Source organism: Dasypus novemcinctus, chromosome 28 (genome assembly GCF_030445035.2).
Source record: "Dasypus novemcinctus isolate mDasNov1 chromosome 28, mDasNov1.1.hap2, whole genome shotgun sequence".
Taxonomy (NCBI): domain Eukaryota; kingdom Metazoa; phylum Chordata; class Mammalia; order Cingulata; family Dasypodidae; genus Dasypus; species Dasypus novemcinctus.
The window spans coordinates 31,959,168-31,981,476 of NC_080700.1; the positions used below are offsets into that span (position 1 = coordinate 31,959,168).

Below are 22,309 nucleotides of genomic sequence, written 5' to 3' on the forward strand. Positions count from 1 at the left end.
AGGGGCGGGTGACCACCCTCCAGGCCACCCCTTGCTTCCTTGCTAGAAGAGCCCAAATTGTATGTTGTTTCCATCCTTTACACATGGCCACGTGCTTCAGGGAAGGAGAGTACCAGTCCCTGCCCCAGAGAAAAAATTATGACTGGTTTAGTCACAGGGATGTGATTAGATTCTATCACATTTCCTAAATGCACGTGGAAGGCCGGGGTAGAGTGGAAAGATGGAAAGAACAGGTCCTTGATCAATTTTTAGGGTAACGAAAATTTCCTTGCTTTTTTAAGAAATTGTGTCAGCCTTTTCTGTTCTTGCACGTGAAAGCAGCCCATCCAGCAGGCAAACAAAAAGAAAGAACACACATGTGTCAGCATTTTGATTGCAGAGTGCTGATATTAGGGATGCACTAACTATATTATCATCTCTCTTTCAAGCTAAGCAATTCCCTTCAAAAGAATGCAAAGTATTAAAATACCTTTCTAAATACATCTGCCCTTACAAGTTTTCCAAAATTTATCTTAACCTCTACTTAGTTTGTCACGTTTTAAGGTTGCATCTAAATTCCCTGTAGCAAATTAAAATTTTCTTAAATCTAAGAAGAATGATAGATACTTTCCCTACATTATAATCCACTATAAAAATTCTTATTTATAAACTTTGGGGCAATTGAATGTTAATGAATACAATAACTACAAAGTATAAGGTAAATAGCTTTTACTTTGTTGCTAAGAGAACACAATCAAGAAGCTTCAATTGGCAATAAAAAAGTAGCTACTGGGAGGCTCAATTCTTTTTAAAAAGTTCTTAAGGCAACACTCTTTAGTAGCTGTAGTAACACACTATTCACAATAAAGAGCAAATACCAAGGCCAATGCAACATAAGTTTCAGTTTCTTGTTTAGCTGCAACCCAGCTGTCCCAGGCAACATCCCAAATCCATCTGCTGGCAACCTGTGAGAGAAATTTTTAAAAGACCAACTTTAGGTTGAACATTTTAAGAAAGCATGTTTAAATCTGCAATTTTATTTATTTATTTTTTAAGATTTATTATTTTTTATTTATTTCTCTCCACAGTTTTATTTTTTAAAAGAGGTGCATCAGGGAAATGAATGTGGCTCCAGCAGTTGAGCACTTGCTTCCCACATGGGAGGTTCCAGGTTCAGTTCCCAGTGCCTCCTAAAAACAAAAACAAACAACTCAGGGGAGCCAATGTGGCTCAGTGGTTGAGAGCCAGCTTCCCACATATGAGATCCTGGGTTCAATCACCAGGCCTCAGGTATCTCAAAAAACAAAGAGATGCATGCATGGGTATCTTACAAAGTTATATATTCAAAAAGTAATTTGTCCAATTTTCTCTTCCAAGGGAAAACTCAGTAGCAATGCTGCTTCATTCAGGCCTTGTCTTTATTTTATTAATTATATCTTTTTTATGAGGTCCCGGGTTCAGGACCTCGTACATGCAAAGCAGACACTCAACCACTGAGCTACACCTGCTCCCCGACCCCTTTGTCTTTAATCTGGAAGCTGATTGTCATCTAACCCAGGAGACACTAAATTAGCACAGAGTACCCAGGGTGGGAATAGAAAGCGGCTGTACAATGTGGACTGTGTAATAATTCATGGTAAGGAATTATTCTTCCCACCCTTAAAAGATTTTTAACCAGGGAAGCGGATGTAGCTCCGTGTTTGAGTGCCTGCTTCCCAGGTACAAGGCCCCCAGTTCAATCCCTGGTACCTTCAAAAAAAAAAAAAAGATTTTCAAGCAAAATTGGTTAGGACTTTGACCTGAAATGAAGAAATGATATTAATTGCACAAGTAGGCTGTTATTATTTCATAAAATTATTACTCCTTTGCTTGACTTACAGAGTAGTACATATCTGCCTACACCTTATTTCTCTGTGGTACACTTAAAGTGGCCATAGACTCTTTGCAGCTGCTCCCATCAAGAAGTGAGTCAAGAGTGCCTACAACTGAAAGCAGGAAGATTGCATCCATCATCCATGTGGAATCTAAGCCCCCTCTTGTTACAGATGTGGAGTGGACACAACCATTCCAAGGTCCACAGGATGGAGGAATAGAGTATGGATTAGAGTGGAGTTACTGATATTCTATTCATGAACTATTGTGATTAGAAATTGAAAAATATGTGGCATTGGTGTGGAGAAAGTGGCCGTGGTGGCTGCTGGGAGTAGGGAATGGGAGGAAGAGATGAGATGTGAAGGTGTTTTCGGGACTTGGAGTTGTCCTGGGTGATGCTGTAGGGACAGTTACCGGATATTGTATATGCTCCCATGGCCCACTGGGTGGAAGGTGGTAGAGTGTGGGCTATGGTGTGGACCATTGACCATGGGGTGCAGCGGTGCTCTGAGATGTATTCACCAAATGCAATGAATGTCTCATGATGATGGAGGAGATTGTTGTTATGGGGGGAGGAGTGGGGTGAGGGGAGTGGGGGGTACATGGGGACCTCATTTTTTTAATGTAACATTAAAAAAATAAAGACAAAAAAAGGACAAAAGAAATAATGAAGAGTAGAAATAAATGAAATTGAGGATAAAAAATAGAGAAAATTAAAAAAAAAAAAGAGAGGTGAGTCTACTGTGCCTCTTAATTATGACTTGGCCTTTGCTTCAACCAACAGCATGTGACATTGGGCAACTTCTGAGCAATGCCTTGCAGCTTCTGTCCTGAGGCCACCACATAGGGTAACCCATTTCATCTACTGGATTATGCTAGGTCAGGTGCAGGAGAACCAGGCTGCCCTAGCTGATGGCCAGCACTGCCATCAGACTGGTGGGTAAGGCCATCTTGAACCTCCAGCCCCAGATGGCTGCCGCCACAGTGAGACCAGTGGAAAAATCACAGCTGGTCCAAGCTAAGCTGACCCACTGAATGGTAAGCAAATGAATGGCTGTTGTTTTGAGCTACTACATTTGGGATGATTTACTGTGCAATAATAATGCTGATACAACTACTCATTCTTTATCATAACACTCTCCCCTAGCTAAATATGCCCAAAGACACTTGCTATTAAGCAAATACAGTTCATTCCTGCCCTAGGGTCCTTGTACTATGTATTTTCTCTGCTTAGAAGGTTCTTGTCCTTCCATCGACCATGTGGAATCTAAGCCCCTTCTCGATATAGATGTGGAGTGAACATCACCAACCCAGGGTCCACAGGATGGAGGAATAAAATATGGATTAGAGTGAATTTACTGGTATTCTACTATAGAGCTATTGTGATTAGTTGCTGAGGGCAGGGAGAGGGAAGAAGAGATGAGAGATGGGGCATTTTTGGGACTTGGAATTGTCCTGCCATAACCCACTGAATGTACTGGGGAGAGTGTAAACTTCAATGTAAACTATAATGCAGTACAGCAGTGCTCCAAAATGTATTCACCAAATGCAATGAATGTCCCATGATGATGAAAGAGGTTGCTGATGTGGGAGGAGTGGGGTGAAGGGGGTGGGGGGTATGTGGGGACCTCTTATATTTTTTTAATGTAACATTAAAAAAAGACAAGAAAAAAAAAAGTCATTAGGGAGGTGGTATCTTATAGTTCTAAGTAATAGATGCTCAATCAGTGAGGTACTTACATTGATTGCCTGACCAGTCTTTTGAATAAATAATACTTTTATAATGAACTTATAACGGGAGAACCCAAATTCTTTGATTGCTGACAATATGCGGTCTGCTAATTCAAGCGACAAATGAGAGAAGACTTTCTCATCATACTTGGCATCTTTAAGACTTTCCTTCAAAAAGAATTTTTAAGAAAAATATTTTAATTTTCAAACCAAGTATTTTCTATAGAAAAAAATCAAGCAGAGAACATGTGTCTAAATAATGCATACAACTTATTAAAAAACACACGCATTCCTACCAAGTAAAATTAAATGAATTTTATTCTGACCACTTTAATTCAGTAACGATTCTGAAGAAAATTTATTTTGGTTTTTGAACTCTGCTCAACTGTTCTTTATTACTAATGCTTAAGCAATAAGTTTTTCTTTACTAGATTACACTGCTGAACAGTAATTAGATAGATACAAGAGGAATTTTAAAAGAACACTTTTGGGAATCCTTAGGTAAAGAAAATAACCCTTTTGGAATTCATGTATTGGCTAAAATTTAGATTTGTGTTTTCCTAAAGCAAAGGTTACTTGGACCCAGATGCCGTCGTTGTGTTATAAACGTCTTCCTCATCTCCTCAATTGAAGCCCATTTCTTTCTAACATTCTCTGAAGACTTTATCTCTACTGCTATTTTACTTTGGCTACCAGGAGAAAGTAAAGGAAATCAAAGTTTCCTAACCACATTTGTTAATGAATTAATTTATAGCTTAAAGAAAATAGGATTGGCTAAAAGGCCACAAAGCATTACCACATCCTACAAACCAGAAGCAAAATAGACCACTGAATGAGCAGACAACATTTGCCTTTAATTTATTTGGTGTGTGCATACCAATAACAAATTAACACTTTTGATTCTAGTGATATCAAATGGACCCCAGCCAGCTAATTTCATTAGAATGCCTTCCTTCCTTCCTCCCTTTTTTCCCTTCTAAAAGTTTCAAGGATTCTTCTGGATCTAAAACTGGGTCCAGAAGCATTCATTTCCTTGAGGCATTTGGCCTTGGCTCTATATTCTTAACACTTAGCAGCATCTGTTTTCCCTTTTGGATCTGAGTCAAGATCAAGCTCAATCTTCTCTGAGGATAAACTCAAACCATCACTTCCCTATCTCAGAATTTACCAATTCCAAGCACTGACTATAATCTTGATTCTAAGGAGCCTTGGTTGAAGTTTCATTAAATCAGGGTGCTAAAAATGGCATCCCTTGGGCTACCTACAACCAGCTAAATTGTAGTTGATAACTTTGTTTGGTAACCTAGTGTTTTAAAAGGAAATAAAAGGAGGCTATTTATTTTTGGCTGGCTATTATCATGTCTACTTTAGTTACTCATGTTAGGTACATGAATTGGTAATAAAGTCCTGTATTAGTCAGGGTTCTCTTGAGAAACAGAACAAACAGGAGATATCTGTAATTAGTATGAGATTTTATCAAATTCTCTCACATGACATGGGGATGCACAAGTCCAAATCCCTCAAGGCAGGTTGTGAACCAGGGGCTCCAATGAAGGTCTTTAGTGAGTTCCCAGGAGACACTGGCTGTCTGATGTAGAGATGGGAAATTCTCTCTCAATGCTGAATTCATTTTCCCTTTAAAAGCCTTCAACTGATTGGATGAGATGTCACTCATTGCTGGTGGCAATCTCCTCAGTTGATTTTAGATGTATCAGCTATCCATGCAATCAACTCACTGATGATTAAAGTCCATGAAATGCTCTTGTATTACAATTAATCCAGGGCTTGCTTAACCAGACAACCAGGGACCATTACCTGCCTGAGTTGACATATTAGCCTAATAATTACAAGTCCTAAATGCATAATCTTAAGAACTCTGAAGACTGGAAAGTAACCAAATTCTTCAATCCCAATCCTAGCTAGTTCCAGATTTTGCCAAGCTCCTCTTATCCCAATCCCCCACACCTTATAGGCTCTAATGCTCTAATCCTACACCTCCTCCCTGTTCATACTCAGAAGCACCCATTCTATTTCTCTCTCTTTTAGGACTGTGGGCCCTGGCTCTCCCCTCCCCCAACTCAGTAGGGTACTTGCTCATAACTGGACTCTTAACTTTGTTTCAAGTATGAGGTTGCCCAGAAACCCCCCATGTAAAGCCTTGGTGGCTTTTTATTTCAAATGAATAGGTCAGGGAGCATAATTTCCATGTTCTCCAAGCCAAGGGGATGGCCTTCCTTCAGTCATCCTTCTTTTTGTCCTTGTCCCCTCTACTACCCACTCACCAGGCTTTTATGGTTTGCTTTATGTATGTAAATCCCCTTTTTTAAAAAAAATGAGCACTTGCAATAGGAAGATATCTACAGTTTCCATCAACATATAGTATTTCTGTGCTACAATTATGTTCAGTATTACCTGAACCCAGGGGAAAATCCCTGGCCCTTTTATGGTCCCTAGCCATCCAACTGCATAGTCAACAAGCTGTTCCAGGCCCCATCATGCTCAATGGAATTCCATACATTATTATATATAAATGCAACTTATATTCAATAATTAAAATTCAGTTTTATGTGGTAGGCTAAGAGATACAACAATACATATACTCTCACATCCCAAATGTTTGTTACTAGTGTTTAGATCAGAGACACAGGTAATCAATAATTACTTTATTATATTAAATTGATTTAGATTTCTTAATTTCATGAAACCATGAGACATTAAGATATAGAGAAGAATTAGCATTTATCTTTCCCTCCCAAATGTAATGGAGACTCAAAAGAGTTGGTAGTCTTTGACACATATCTGATAATGTCTAATTTTAGAAATATATCTATGTCCATGGTAGGTCAGAAGGTACATCTATGGGAGGTTGGAGGAGGTTTCCCTAAATATTTTTCTGATCCTGTATCTTAGCCTTCTAATAAAAAATTTTGTGTCCATAATCTAACAATATGAGCGAATATGTTTAAGTGATCAGATAAACTCAACACTTAAGACCCCGTTAGGATAGAAATTTCTGGGCATTTTATTTTTCCCAAAATCTGATTATGAAAATTTTTTAAAATACAGAAAAGTAGAAATAATAGTGTATTTGTCAGGGTTATTCAGAGAAACAGAATTGATAGAATAAACACACAGATATATCTGCAGATATGTGTCTATAGATAGATATACATTGCACACACAAAGAATTGGTTCACACAACTATAGGAGCTCACAAAGACAAATTCCATAGAAAAGGCCACAAGCAGGAATCACCAATAAAGGCGATTCTGAAATCTGGCATGTCTAAACTCCAAAGGGCAGAGAGAAAGCTGGAAACTCCGAGAAGGAGAAGGTGAATTCCCAGGAGAAACCAGCTGCTGAAGTAGAGACAGAAATTCTACTTTTTGACTGATGAAATCCTCAATTCTGGCTTTTAAGACCTCCAACCAATTGGATGAGAAGACTCTTCACATTGCTGAGGGTAATCTCCATTGTTGATTGTAGATGCAATGGGTTGTAGATTCAATCAAATAATCATAGATATAAATTCATCTACAAAATACCTCACAGTAACAATGAGGTCAATGCTTGCTTGACCAAACAACTGAACACTGTAATCTAGCCAAGTTGATACATGAACTCAAACATCACAAATAGTGCAATGAACACATGCATACCCTTTACCTAAATTTAATAATTATTAATATTTTACCTTATTTATTTTATCTCTATTTAAATATATGTATTTTTGGTGTACTGTTTGAGAAAAAATTGTATCGTGGACACTTCATATCTAAATACTTTAGCATGCTTTCCTAATAAGGGCAATATCTTACCAAATCCCAATACCATAATCATGCCAAGAAAACTAGCAATAATCCCATAAAATTATTAATGTCTAGTATTGTTTACATTCATATTCAAATTTCCCCAGTTGTTCCAAGAATAACTTTTATTTTTTGTTTGTTTAAACCAAGATCTAATATAAACTCCTGCATTATACTGGTAGGCACTTTTTCTGACAATTTTATTTGCCTGTCAAATTTAACAATGCTATTTTTTCATTTAGGAGGTACTGGGTACCCAGGACCTTATACATGGGAAGCAGGCGCTCAACCATCGAGCTACGTCCGCTTCCCAATGAGTGTTGGTTTTTTTCATTTGTTTCTTTGTTTTTAGGAGGTACCGGGGATTGAACCAAGGACTTTGTACATAGGAAGCAGGTCCTCAACCACTTGAGCAACATCTGCTCTCCACGAGGCTATTTTAAAATATATATCCAAAAAAAAAAAAATGGAGGCTATTATCCCCAATATTACAGTCAAAGAATATTTGGGGAATAGCAGTGAATAAAAATTAAGACTTCCAGAACAAAGATAATTGGAAAACCACGGATAAGTAGCCTCCAACTAATAATGCAGATAGTCATCGCTCTCACTCCACCCATTCTCCTTCCCAGCTCCCCATCTAACTATTCCCTGAGAGGTTTTGAGAAACTTAGGGACATCTATAGACGCTGTAAGTTTAGAACGATAGGGAAAGAAAAGCCTGCGAAGTGGTTCTCAGGAGCCACTGAGAGAATCAAAACCAACGGAAACCTTCCCAGGCAGGACTGTGGTCTACTTAATTGGTAAGTCCCTAGTCCCCATATTTCTTTCCATTCCTAGATTTCTTTCCTCTCTTGTTGTGCCATCTTATATTATACCCATTAGAATACAATTTGTATTCATAAAGGGTCTCAGTAAAGAATTAATTTTGATATGATTAAGGAGCATTAGTCTTTCACATGAAATAAATTAAGCATATGCTTGCTTCCCAATGGCTAGCTCAGATCAGTTGTTACTGAAGGGATCCATCCCTTCAGTTAAATTGCAGGGTGGGGTGTATAGGAAGTGTGTGTGTGTGGGGGGGGGGTAATTTCAAAACAAGTAACAGCTCTGGAGTGGGATTAGGTTCAGTGGAATCCCAGAAAGGGAATTTGGCCATCAGGAAACTTCTGGGTGCCTGGCGCCCAGATCTATGGCCCATGGGTGAAAGGGGGATTCAGAAAAGGAGTCATCTCCAAACAAACTTCCTAAAATTAAAAATTTTTAAATTTTGTTATTACTAAGAAAGATGGCGAGAACAATGAACAAAGCAGCCTCCCAATCCCCAAACTAGTATAAATACAATTAGTATTATTATTACAGTATTAGAGTTTGACAAAACAGAAGAAGCTCTTTTGGGCTAGCCCAGAAACATGTGTCTAAATTTCAAACAACTATCTTAAATGAACTTTAGATTCCAGTCCAGTCAGTTTACAGAAGAAAACAACTTATGTATAAGTTAGGGACTGTTTTTAAGATCTTTTTAGTCAAGACTGCATTCTCGGCGGTGAACTTGGCCCAGTGGTTAGGGCGTCCGTCTACCACATGGGAGGTCCGGCGTTCAAACCCCGGGCCTCCTCGACCCCTGTGGAGCTGGCCCATGTGCAGTGCTGATGCGCGCAAGGAGTGCCCCCCCACCCAGGGGTGTCCCCCGCATAGGGGAATGCCCACGAGCGAGGAGTGCGCCTATGAGGAGAGCCGCCCAGCGCGAAAGAGAGTGCAGCTTGCCCAGGAAAGGTGCCGCCCACACTTCCCATGCCGCTGACAACAACAGAAGCGCGGACGCGGCAAATAGACACGGAGAACAGACAACCGGGGGAGGGGCGGGGGAATTAAATAAATAAATCTTTTAAAAAAAAAAAAGACTTCATTCTTCATACATAGTCACATATTTAATGTTTTATGGGAGAAACATGGGACTTGAAGACTATGTAACTTATGGATAATTAGGAATTGAATGAAATAAACTCCATTTAATCTGGCTCATAACACTAATGTGACGGTTACTGAGTAATGACTAGAATGTACTTTGGGGTTTTTCAGAGATAAATGCTACCAAAAAATTGGGGTATTGGTACTGCTTAATCTTAATACAGTTGGTCAAACCCAGAGCCAAGAGCACATACATGTATTTTATGTTTTATTTATATATACCACATATATATCATATATTTAAGAAAATATCAGTCAACTTACCTTTAATATCTGCTGGACTTTTATTTCTACTGTATGAGCTTGGAATTTCTTCAATGGCTCCATTCTGTATGAATTAGCAAACTTTAATTTTGCCAGGGCACTCTTCCATTCTTTTCCCATGTCAGTAATTGAGTCATCAAATGGAGGCTCTACATACTGAACATCATGTATTGAGTCTCTCAACCTTTCCTTTAAGATCTGTGCATACTAAGAGAAACAGAGAAAAGAGATAATTTTAATTGTAAATTAAGTTTCAGATCAAAGTACCCTGATGCAGTGAGACGGATGACAGAAAGCTTGAAAATCTGCTATAAAAGCCTTTTATGATCATGTGCTTGCTATGTTTGAGGTGATGTTTAGCCTTCAATAAGCTAAATCTGTGTGAAGTGAACTGTCTTTAGTTATATGCAATATTTATTATATAGGTTTTATGGGAGATGCACAAAGGTATTCATTTATTCAAGAAGCAGTGTGCCCTATTTTATGTAATATTTATGTAATCTAAGTATCTTTTAAAAAATAAAAATTTTTTTCAAAAAGAAGCATTGTGCAGGATTCTATAAATAATGTTTAATAGTATTTATTACTTTATTTGACAAGTATTTACTGAACATCTAAAAATATTTTAATACCTATTAATATTTTAATATTTATTATTTTAATATCTACTAATATTTACTGAGTATGTGCAAGGTACCCTTCTATAAGCTTTACATGTATTATTTGGTTTTATCATCAACCCCATTCTATTATCCTCATTTTACAGAAAACTGAGGCATAGAAAGCTTATATAATTTGTCCAAAATCACAAAACTTGTAAGAGGCGGAGCTTTCAGCTGGAGCAATGAAATAGGTACATAAAAAACTACAGAAAGCAGGAAGAAATAAATGCACGGAGCAGGTGGAGGCAGGAAAGGACTTGTTCATATTTGTATTCTGTGCATTGAGCACAATGCTCAGCACATAGAAGGTTCAGTATGTAATAAATTAATGAATGAATAAAGTATAGAGTAATTCATTCATTCTGCATGCCAGGTTCCAGAAACTATAAATGTGGACATGGACAAAACAGACAAAATTCTTGGCCTCAATGAACCTTACAACCTGTGGAGGAGAAAAATAGCAAATAAAAATTTAGTATACTATGAAGTGGTGATAAGTCCCATGAAGAAAAGTAAAGCAGGCCAGGGGAAAGAGTGGCTAAGGGATGCTACTTTCACTACAGGGGTGACAGGAAGCTGCTGTGAAGAATGTGCACTAGAGGGCAGACGTGAATGGAGTGAGAGAATGTGCAAAAGGTGAAGAGCACATTTTATGCAGAAGGAAGAGCTGAGTGCAAAAGCAAAAGGAAGAGCAGGAGAGTCAAGAATATGTGTACTCCCCTGGGGGGAGGTGGTTGAGCACCTGCTTCCCATGTATGAGGTCCTGAGTTCAATCCCCAGTAACCCCCCACCACCACCAAAAAAAAAAAGAATATGTGCATTCCAGGAAGAGCTAGGACAGCAAATCAGTGTGGAGAGAACAGAATGAGCAAGGGAAAAAGAGTCAAGAAGAGAGATCAGAGAACCAGCCAGATAAAGCACAAGGAATTATAGGTCCTGGGAGGAATTTTGGGTTTTAAGAATGATAGGAAGCCATGAAAGGGCTTTGTACAGGGAATTGACATGATGTGGTTTTGGTTTTGAAAGGATTACTCTGATAAACTCACTGGAAGGGTAGAAAAAGGAGATGACTAAGGTAACTTCAGAAAACCATGTTTTAGCTGGAACTATAAAGTTAGAGACAAAAAGGACTGTCTATAAACACTGAACTCTAGCTGATAAATTTGTTTCTCACTGGGGTACTAGTGAGCAAATCTAAAACAGTTTTACATGTATGCTAAGGTTGAACAATTAAGTAAATAAGTGGTAGACAATGGGCACTAGGTTTCTTGCTGCCAGAGAAAGAAGTTATAGAAAAGCAAGGCTGCAAGGGTAGAACCCTGTGATGCTAGATTAGAGTTGGAGACATCAGCGTCTCCAACTTTATTCATATTTATTTTAATAAGCATATAGACCAATAGCTACAGAACTAAATATAGACGTGTGTATACATGGGTTAGTATACAGACATATATTTTCTAGCTCTGTCCATTGAGAGCCTAGAAACATCAACGCCCCAATAGCAACAAGCACATTTAGTGCCCATATCTTAGTTTCTAAATCCCATTCTCTAATAAAATGAACCAGGGTGCTATGGAAATACAGCTGATTCTAGAACTGACACAGGAAATATACAAGTTGGGCCTGGTGCATCTTGTAGTTCTAGAAAATAAAAAAGGAAAAAAAAAAAGTATGGAAGCATGTCAGAAGAACAGAGGCCAACCTGAAAGAGGTCCCAATGGCCAAAGTTGGAACTATGTGAGCAACAAAATAAATAATGGTAGTATCAGATTATGATCCAAAGATTAAAAGAAAATCCATGAGTACATGCTGATAAAAGTAAATAACTGAACAAATTAATAAATGGTGGAGATGGGACAGACCTTCCTTACAGAAGAGTTCCAAATAATAAATGTAGAAGGAATGAAGGAAATAAAATCACCATTAGGACACTGTATTGGTAAGTACTGCAGGCAAAGTCCATGGATGAAAGCTAAATTGATGGGTGAAACTTTAAGGAAAATCAGGGTATTTGCATAGCCTCAAAGTATCTCCCCCTCCTCAAATATTTATTATTTACAGTGGTGGTTTTAATATATATTCAAAATCCTTTTCTGTATCTCCCTCCAAAAGGTAGAACTTAATTCCTCTCCCCTGTAGTGTGGGCTGGCTTGGTAATTCTTCTAAATGAATAGAGTAGGAAAAGGAAAAAGGAATAACTTTACAGTAGAGAAATCTGGCAGATATTTAATAAAGTGATCACGAATAACATCACCAGTGAGAAGTCAAGTTGGTGTCACATACCCCTGATATGATGTGATGAGAAGAGCACTTCTTCTCTGTAGTATACTTCTCCAAAATTCACAATGCTAGTAAAATCGTGAGGAAACATCAGACAAATCCAAATTGAGTGACATTCTACAAAATACCAAAGCGCTACTCTCAAAGTGTCAAGGTCATGAAAAACAAGGAAAGACCAAGAAATGGTCACAGATTGGAGGAAACTCAGTAGAGATGATGCCTAAATGCAATATGGTATCTGGTTACCTCCTAGAACAGAAAAAGGACAGTAGTGGAAAAACTGGTAAAGTCCAAATTTCTGTAGTTTAGTTAATAGTGTTGTAGCAATTCAAAGTTCTTGGTTTAGATACATAGACTATGATTATGTAAGATATTAACAATAGCGGAGCTGGGTAAGAATATATAAGAACTCTTGGACTATTTTTGCAACTCTTCTGAAAATCTCAAGTTATTTCAACATCAATTTCGTTAAAAAGGATTAGTTTCTTTCCCATATGTAGCCTAGACGAGGGTCTTCAAACTTTTTTTTGCTCCCATGCTCTCTAAAAGAACTTGGAGAATTCTCTATTTTCAAGTTATCATCTAAAACTTTTATCATTGCAAAGGACTTTAAACTGTCACACCACTCTTATAAAAAGATCCAATGGAATTTTAGTATCCTAGCAATTTAATATGACTTATCCATTTAAGAGAATAGGCTGCCATTTAACCATCAAAAATTTTGCATCATTTGTTTTCCTTCTTGATGTAATATTCCCATTCCACTTTCCCCCAAGAAATCTTTGCTTTTAATTCTAATAAATATACTTTTTGCAACAAAAATAGTATATAAATTGCTATTGAAATTTTCAAAAATTTCTGTGATCATGGGGCTGTAAATATTACAACTTCTCGGGGAAACGGACTTGGCCCAGTGGTTAGGGCGTCCGTCTACCACATGGGAGGTCCACGGTTCAAACCTCGAGCCTCCTTGACCCGTGTGGAGCTGGCCCATGTGCAGTGCTGATGCACACAAGGAGTGCCCTGCCACGCAGGGTGTCCCCCGCGTAAGGGAGTGTCCCCCGGGTAAGGGAGTGTCCCCCGCGTAAGGGAGTGTCCCCCGCGTAAGGGAGCCCCACGCACAAGGAGTGCGCCCCATAAGGAGAACCACTCAGCACGAAAGAAAGTGCAGCCTGCCCAGGAATGGCACCCCCCACACTTCCCGTGCCGCTGACGACAACAGAAGTGGACAAAGAAATAAGACACAGCAAATAGACACAGAGAACAGACAACCGGGGGTTGGGGGGGGAATTAAATAAATAAATCTTTAAAAAAAAATATTACAACTTCTCAACCTAATTAAGTTGGTCTTACAATTACTACTCACACATAGACACATAGTATGTAAATAAAATAACATATATAACAACTTTTGAAATTATTAAACATAAATATTAAAATTTTGTTGCAAACTCACATTTTAATGACATGGATGGTATTTTTATTTTTAATTAGTTATTGCAATAATGGCTGAATATTATTTATTGCTAGAGTAATCATCAATTCTTCTGCATCAATTCTAATAGTATTTTACATTTTTATATTATAACCAATGAAAATCTTGCTCACATAAATAGAAATGTTGTTACAGCAACGTAATTTCGTTCTGAGTTATTTTCAAGTGATATGCTAAAAATAGTAAGGTGTTATTGAAAATTATTTTTAATGATCTATTAGCTGACAATCTGTTTAGATCCTCTTTCAATTTTGTAGAAAGCAAAGTATTAGAAACCACTTGATTTACAAAAGGATTTGTTACTCAGTCATTAAGATTCATATAACCCATCTGCCCTAGGGGAACCCACCTGCCCCATGAGCTCTTAGCTCCTTCTCAATTAGAAGCAGAGTGGGCATCACCATCCTCACATCCTCGAGACTGGGGGTTGAACAATGGACTAAAGTAGACTTATTATTATTCTAGCAATGGAAGAACTCCTATCAATATAAAGTCAGTGGCCACCAGAGATTCTGAGGGATGGGAAAGGGAAGCATAGGTGTAATATGGGGGCATTTTCAAGACATTGGAATTGTCCTGCATGACCTTGCAGTGACAGATACAGGCCATTGTATATTTTGTCATAAGTTACAAAATTGTGAGGCACAGAACATAAACTAAAGTAAACTGTAGTCCATGGTTAGTAGCAATGCTTCTATATAGGTTCATCAATTTTAACAAATGTACCACAGTAGTGAAGGATGTTGTTAATGTGGGAAATTGTGGGAGGGGAGGGAAGGGGGGCATATGTGAATTCCTTACATTTTTTATGTAACGTTTATGGGATCTAAAGCGTCTTTAAGAATTAAAAAACAATTAATTTAAAAAAAGGACTCATACATTTTCTCAGTGCCTACCCCAATATTTCTCATCCTCCCTTTGGTGCCCTAGAGATTTTTACATCCTGCAGCAGAGCACCAATGTAAGAGGGGAACGGATGAGAAACATGCTTTTTGTTTTTACGAGGAGGGAAAAGGGCTATTGTTCAAGTAGAGATAGGAAAGGAGAGCAGGCAAGCTCAGGCAAATCAATTTTTAGCAGTTTATGTGAAATTCTGAAAAGTCCCTGATACACCCAGAGGTATTTGACTCCCCTTTGAAGACTTCCAGGCTAAACTATTGAAGCATAAGTACAGAGGCCAGTTAAAAGCCTGTTTCAAAGATTAAAGTGAGACATGGTGGTGGCTTGTCCTAAGATGGCAGCAGTGGCAGGGGTGAGGAGAGTCAGATTTGCATGCCTTCTGCAGGACAGCTGATAGGATTTGCTGATGAGCTGGAGGGAGGGTAGAGGGAGATGCAGGGAAAAGAGGAGTCAGGTATGATTTCCTAAGCCACTGGTGAGCGGTAATGACATTTTATGAGATGGGTAACATTGGAGAAGCAAGTTAATGGAGAGAAAAGTGAATTTAGATTCAGAAAAGAGAAGATTCAGGGGTTGAGCCCTGAGGCATTCCAAATTGACTCTGGAAAGAGAACCGAGCAAATAAAGGGGGGAAACCTGGAGTGCAGAGCCCCACAGTAAAGTGAAGAAAGTGTTTAAAGGAGGGAATGATCAGCTATGTCAGATGATGCTGAGAGATAAAGTGCACACTATGAAGTAACCAATATGGAGGTGACTGTTAACACTGACAAAGCAGACTATTGGGAGATAGGCCTAAATGCAAAGGATTTAAGAAAGAATGAAAGGAAAAGAATTGAAATTATTTCAGTATCACAGAGAAATGGAGTAGTAGCTGGGGGAGGATACCAGGTCCAAAGAAGAGGGTTTATTTATTTATTTTTTTACTGTTGTTGCTTTTCTTACAGGATGGAAGAAATTACAGCATCTTTGTAAGTTATAAGTGGAGATTCTGGTGGGAATGACCCAGAGAGAAAGAATACTGACTCTTCAAGGGAGAGGGGGAAATTTTAAGAGCAAACCCCTTAAGCAAGTAAGAGGGGATGAAACCCTGTGCGTAAGGGGTTGGCTTTAGGTGGGAAAGGCACAGCTCAAATGCTGGAACAAAAAGGAAGATGTTATTCGTGAATACAGATGTAAGAGGGTTAGCAGCTGTGTTAACTGGAGCTTGTAGAAGTTCTCTTCTCATTTTATCAATAAAATAAAATGGAAGATCAATGGCTGAATGTGAGAATGATGGAGGAGAGAAAGGTATGAAACTATGATCTCAATGAGGAAAATGTCTTGGGAAATACAGTAAGATTGCACTAATACTGAGGACCATTCAAGTTTCATCATCATTAACTTAAAAAGAGAAGAGTCAGTGTATTAGTTTTTCTTCTTCCAACACATTCAGTTTGGTTTTGGTACCCCTGCAAAATTTGGGGCGAGTATGATATAAGCAGGGTTGAATTTTGCCAGGAGAATACAATGCAGGGAGAAAGACAAGGGAGTTGAGGAGTTATATAAAGGGAGTTAATTAAATGATGGACCATGGAAGAATCAAAGCTCTATACCAAAGAAAAAGTGGAAAAGATGGAAAAGTAGCAGTGAAATCATGAGTTACTGGGTTGGTGATCCCAGCAGGACTGAATAATTTTTAGAGCAGGGATACTACTAGGAGTAAACTGGAAAAATAGGAAATCATTGTAGGTGAGCAAAAAGTATGAGACTGCAGTTTTGAAAGTGGTGTAGTTACTGATAAAGAGAAAATGGTAAAGTAGCAGTGGTTTTCCATGGGCTGTACTGATGCCCTAGAAACCACTGGAAGTAGTGGTGCTTTTTGGTTATCACAACAGCTGAAAGGAGGATACTACTGTTATCTGATGGAAAGGTGCCAGAAATGATAAATATCCTGAATATAAAAGTTGAGCAGAATGAATAATTATCTTCCTCAAAATGCAAAAAGTATTGCTACTGGGGTAGACCATGTGCATGGGTGTGGATGAATGAGATGGTGGGAGAGGCAAGATCACTGGAAATGAGGAGGTCATGGAACTGAGATGCTGGAGTGTTGTGTGGCTCATTCTCATGAATACCGACTTCACCACAAAACGGTGACAAGAATGGGGAAAAGCAGTCAGGCATTACTATCTATGAATGACGGGGGTTAGCTAGCAGGGATGGTAAATGACTTCAGCAAGGAGGATGGGGGTAATACAATCTAATGGCATGTGCTTCAAGTGAACTGGGTGACTTTTAGGAAGGAGGGATGGACAAAGGCTTAGAAACAGTCATGAGGAACTTGAAGCATCCTTGCTCCATCTTAGGCAGCAGTACATGGGATATGGGATGGGGGAAATATTTTCCCCTTCACGGGGTGCATGGAATTGTGTCATCAGGAAACTTCCATATTTCATTTGGAAGAGGGGAAGGAAAACTTTGGAGAAGAGGTTGATGAAATAGGAAATTCTGCTGATGATAGGTAGTTCTAAAGGGAATAGTGGAAGGACTGGGCAGGCCAGGAAAAATGGTATGTTGAGTCAGACTAGGGGCTGTAGGGAGCTGTACGGGATGAGTCCTGTTAGTAGTAGATGAGGTAGGTGACTTGGGCTTCTTGGGGTGATTGACATAAAAGAGTGTAATATATGAAGAGACAGGTCTATTTTTTTCTCATTGGGAGCTGGAAATCAATTCAAATGAAAGCCCCCATCCAAGAATTAGCAAAATTCTTTTTGCATTGAGTCTCTGTTGACTTGGGCTTTGTATTTTCATCTCTAGCTCTTGAATCTTCCCTAAGCACTTAGCTTTGGTTTCAACCCCAACCCCAACCCCGGACTCAAAGCTAGACTATATGCAATAGCTCAACCCTTAGGACCCAACATTAAGTCCTGGCCCTCCTGGAGACTCAGATAAAAGGAGGAGAAATTACCTTGGCTGGAGAGATAAGTCTTCAAGAAATATTGAGAGAGTGATTAAAATTGACTAAGAGAGTTGGCAAAGGCAAGTAAACAAACAGACCAAACACCCCAACAGGGAACATATGGTGCAGCTGCCTAACTTCACATTTCTCATGAAGCAGGCAGTGGTCTCTTGGCTTTCGGACTTCAAATGATACAGTCAAGGTTTCCCAGGCAATCTCTTGTGTTTCACTTTGGTGATAGCATAGGGATGGCCTGAGAGTTTCTATCACTTAGCAAGCAGGCAGCCAGAGTAACATGCCAGTCTTCCCTTTCAGCAAGCCAGCCTGTCTCTCCAAAACTCCAACCCATAACTCCTTTGATTTATCCAACCCATAACCCTCTTCATTTGGCCTGAAGGAAGGAGGAAACACTAATGTGCTTTCTATTCCTGCAAATTAGCTTGGTTCAAAGAATCTCAGTGAAATTTTATAGTTTCATCTCATACAGACTAGAAACAAGTGATGGGTTCTGAAAGCTGAACTTTTATTTAATTTGAATTAATTTAAGGATAGATAGCCACATATGATTAGTGGCCACCGGAGTAGATAACACAAATTTAGCTCATGATTCTGCAGGTCAGCAATTTAGTAGGGGTTCAGTTGGGTAGTTCTAGTCTCAGCTGGATTCCCCATACATCTGTGTTACTTGTTAAATATATGTTCCAGAGACTTAAATCTTTGTCTGTTCATGTGCCAGTTGAGCCCTGAATCTCAGCAGAGTAGCAACACCTACTCTCCAGTTCATTGGACTCACCCAGGAAAACTAACAAGGAGATGATGATGGACAACACCCATCCCAAGGAACAGAAATGTCTGAAACTGCAAGCAAGATAGATCCATCCATCTGCTCCTTGGGATCTAAGCACCCTCTCAACTAGAAACAAAGTGGGTATCACCATCCCAAAATCCTCAAGATTGAGGAATGAACAATGGATGAAAGTGGACTTATTATTATTCTATTATAGACTTAATATTATTCTAGCAATGGAAGAACTTTTATCATTGATATGAAGGCAGTGGCCACCAGAGGTTCTGAGGGAAGGGAAAGGGAAGAATAGGTGTAATGTAGGGACATTTTCAGGGCATTGGAATTGTCTTGCATGACACTGCAATGATGGATACAGGCCATTTTACATTTTGTCATAATCTATAAAACTGTGCAAGGTAGAGTGTAAACTATAATATAAACTATAGTCCATAGTTAGTAGCAATGCATCAACATGTGTTCATCAATTGTACGAAATGTACCCCACTAATGAAAAATGTTGTTAATGTGGGAAAGTGTTGGAGGGGGGAGAGGGAATATGGGAATCCCTTATATTTTTTATGTAATATTTATGTAATCTAAAGCTTCTTTAAAAATTAAAAAAAAAAAAAGATTCAAGTTGCTAGGTAGCCATTCTTCTGGGGGATTATGTGGATGTAGTCTGAGCGCATTGTTTCTACTACACATGGTCTTTCATCTTCCAGCTCAGGTTTGCATGGTAGTAGAAGGGTTCCAGGAAAGTTGGCAGAAACATGTAATATCTCTTGAGGCTTGGGCTCAGAATTCACACACTGTCAATTCTGCTACGCCCTTTTTAACAAAGTTAAGTTGAGGTCAGTCCGCATTCAAGAGGTTGAGAAATGAGTCTGTATCTCTGGATGGGAGAAATTTCAAGGATAACATGGAGGGGAATAATTGTGGCCGGTATTGCAAATAATCAACACAAACCTATATGTAAAATATTTATATCACATGCCTTCAATTTTAATGAGGAGTGTTTTAAAATATTAATATATAATACATATATGCATTGTATAGAGCTATGATCAGAAGGAAATACATGTAAAATGTTAACAGTGTATTTCTGATTACAATTGTCAGAGGATGCCAACTATAACTTTTCCTGTAGTTTCAGGGTTTTGGCAAAAGCCCCAAAGGCTGAGATCAATGCGTTCAAGATGAGAGATGAGATTATGAAATCATTTTGAAATGCTAAGCTCAGTTTGCATGAAGAAGCCAGAGGCTTTATCAGAGAAGTATGAGGACACTGGAAATTGATAATTTATTCGGAGGAAGAGTATTATGGAATTTTGCGATTTCCTTCCCTCTACCTTAACTTAAATAAAGTTTTAAGAGAATCTTTTGGAGAATGTGACATGGAATGTAGGGACTAGTAGATGATTGTGAATACTGTGATATGCCTTATAGATTCCACTTCAAAGACAGACTTGTTGCTTCTGTTGCCAGGAGTGCTGCTCCAGACATTCAGCAGTCTGCAGCTTCAGAGATGGCCTCTGCTTCAGTGAGCTGCCCCACCCAAGGTCAAGTCCTTCCTGGGGTGCCACAAATCCAGTAACTTGTCAGTGTGGGACTGTAACAGCCTGGCCATCTCAGCCTGACTGGGGACAACCCTGAAGAACCATCTAGCTCCAGATCTCCCTGTGAGGTTAGTGAAGGTTATTGCTGGGCCAGCACTGTGGCTCAATTTCTCTCTAACCAATCCCTCTTGCTTCCTGCCTTTTAACTCATTGCCCACCTGATCCTACGAGTTTCTTAAAGGCCTTACCAGTTCTAATTCCATTCCTCTGTCATATTTCTTTTCCTTTAATTCTCTCCAATGCAAGGGGCAAGCCCATAATCAGTTCAGATAAAATAATTAATATCAGCTTTTAATAATTCAGGATTTTTAAAATCTTGAAATTACCAGTAAAAACCAGAACTACTTAAAGCTATTTCTACACATACACACAAAAAATTCTGAAATGTTGCCAGTAACTTTTTTTGGGGGGGTATTGTTATTACTTGGGAGTGATTTTGAAATGTTCTAGTTTTCAGAAATGAGTGCTCTCTTATCTCTACCTCCATCCTACCAATTATGGATCCCATAAAGCATGTATGAAAAGAAACTGCTACAGACAAGTGGGTCAGCAGTTCCAAGACATAGTTTCTGCTCTATAATTACACAGTTGTGTATACTTGGGCAAGTTACATTTTCTCGAAGATTCTCAAAAAAATAGTAGTCTTGAATACATAATGGTTTGCAAACTATGCTCACATAAAAATACTAGCGTTATGCCACCAATAAATTTGAGTATTTTCCATCAATTTTGTTTTTTTCTCCTGTAAATACTTCAGTGAACTTGCTGTTGTTTATAAAAACTCAAAACTTCTTGATCTTATTTTGTCAAAAAAATTTTTTTTCATACAGTAAATATATAGACAATTTCTGGTGGCTGGTAAACTGCTCTGATTTGAATAAGGGCGCTAAATATACAAAATTTCAAAGCTCTTAAAGGGCAATATTACTTACGAAATCTGCAAACTGAGCAAGTCTTTATTAAAAGGGTTGAAGATGATCTCAAAGAACTTTTTTCTGTCTATTAATGCGGGATTCCAAGGCCTTAAGTCAACCACCACACCAGGGAAACTGGAGTGTCTACAAGTACAAGCAGGAGAATTGTATCCATCGGCCACGTGGGATCTAAGGCCCCTCTCGATTTAGAGGTGCAGTGGGCATCACTATCCCACGGTCCACAGGATGGTGGAATAAAATATGGATTAGAGTGAACTTACTGGTATTCTACTGTACAACACTTTTGACTCTAGCAATGGAAGAAATTGTATCATGGATGTGGAGACACTGGCCTTGGGAGTTCTTGAGGGCAGGGAGAGGGAAGAAGAGGTGTGATGTAGGGGCATTTTTGCGTCTTGGAGTTGTCCTGAATGATACTGCAGGGACAGATGCAGGACACTATGTATCCCGCCATAACTCACGGAATGGACTTGGGGAGAGTGTAAACCACAATATAATGTATAATCCATGAGGTGCAGCAGTGCTCCAAAATGTATTCACTAAAAGCAATGACTGTGACACAATGAGGAAGGAGGCTGCTGATGTGGGAGGAGTGGGGTGGGGTGTGTGGGAACCTCTTACATTTCTTGTCATGTACGTATCTTAAAAAAAAAAAAAAGACAAATAACAATTTAACAATTACAAAAAATAGACATATCTTAGCACTCAAGTGCAAAAGAGGCTACCCAGCCCAAACTCAAGCCTCAGTCTCCCACCTGGAACAAAAATAAATCCTGCCTTTTTGGGGGGTACTAAGAAAAGGAGGGGGCTGAGGAGGAATTCTGCTTTAAAGTCTGTCAGCAAAAAGCTGTTTCGGATCCCTGGCAGAAATCGCACTCACTGACTCTTTCTCGAACATGCTAAGCTTCCGCTCTTTCTTAGCCGCCGCTGGCGTCTGAGAGACCTGGGTCGAAGGCTGCTTTACGAGTCTGTTTCGTTTGCTCATTTTGCACTGAGCTCCCAAGAGCCAAAGCCACTCGATATCTCCGGTCGACCAGCAAACGTCTCCCGACGGTCGCCTACGAGCCCGG

The 22,309-nt window shown here is 39.0% G+C and overlaps 1 protein-coding gene across 1 annotated transcript; it reads right to left on the minus strand.

The window, feature by feature from the left end:
- Positions 1-691: 691 nt before the first annotated feature.
- DYNLT2 (dynein light chain Tctex-type 2) lies at positions 692-22,306 on the minus strand. Its single transcript, XM_004470695.3, has 4 exons — positions 22,120-22,306; positions 9,627-9,833; positions 3,592-3,750; positions 692-944 (listed from the first exon to the last, which is right to left on the minus strand). The coding sequence occupies exons 1-4, from the start codon at positions 22,222-22,224 to the stop codon at positions 834-836; spliced, it is 582 nt and encodes a 193-aa protein (XP_004470752.1). The 5' UTR covers positions 22,225-22,306; the 3' UTR covers positions 692-833.
- Between the last annotated feature and the right edge of the window lie 3 nt (positions 22,307-22,309).

Coding starts and splice junctions, on each gene's coding strand:
- DYNLT2 (XM_004470695.3), bottom strand. CDS start 22,224: ATGAGCAAACGAAACAGACTCGTAAAGCAGCCTTCGACCCAGGTCTCT. Junction 9,834..22,119: donor GCATGTTCGAGAAAGAGTCA/GTGAGTGCGATT, acceptor TGTTTCTCTTAG/TATGCACAGATCTTAAAGGA. Junction 945..3,591: donor AGACTGGTCAGGCAATCAAT/GTAAGTACCTCA, acceptor TTTCTCTCACAG/GTTGCCAGCAGATGGATTTG.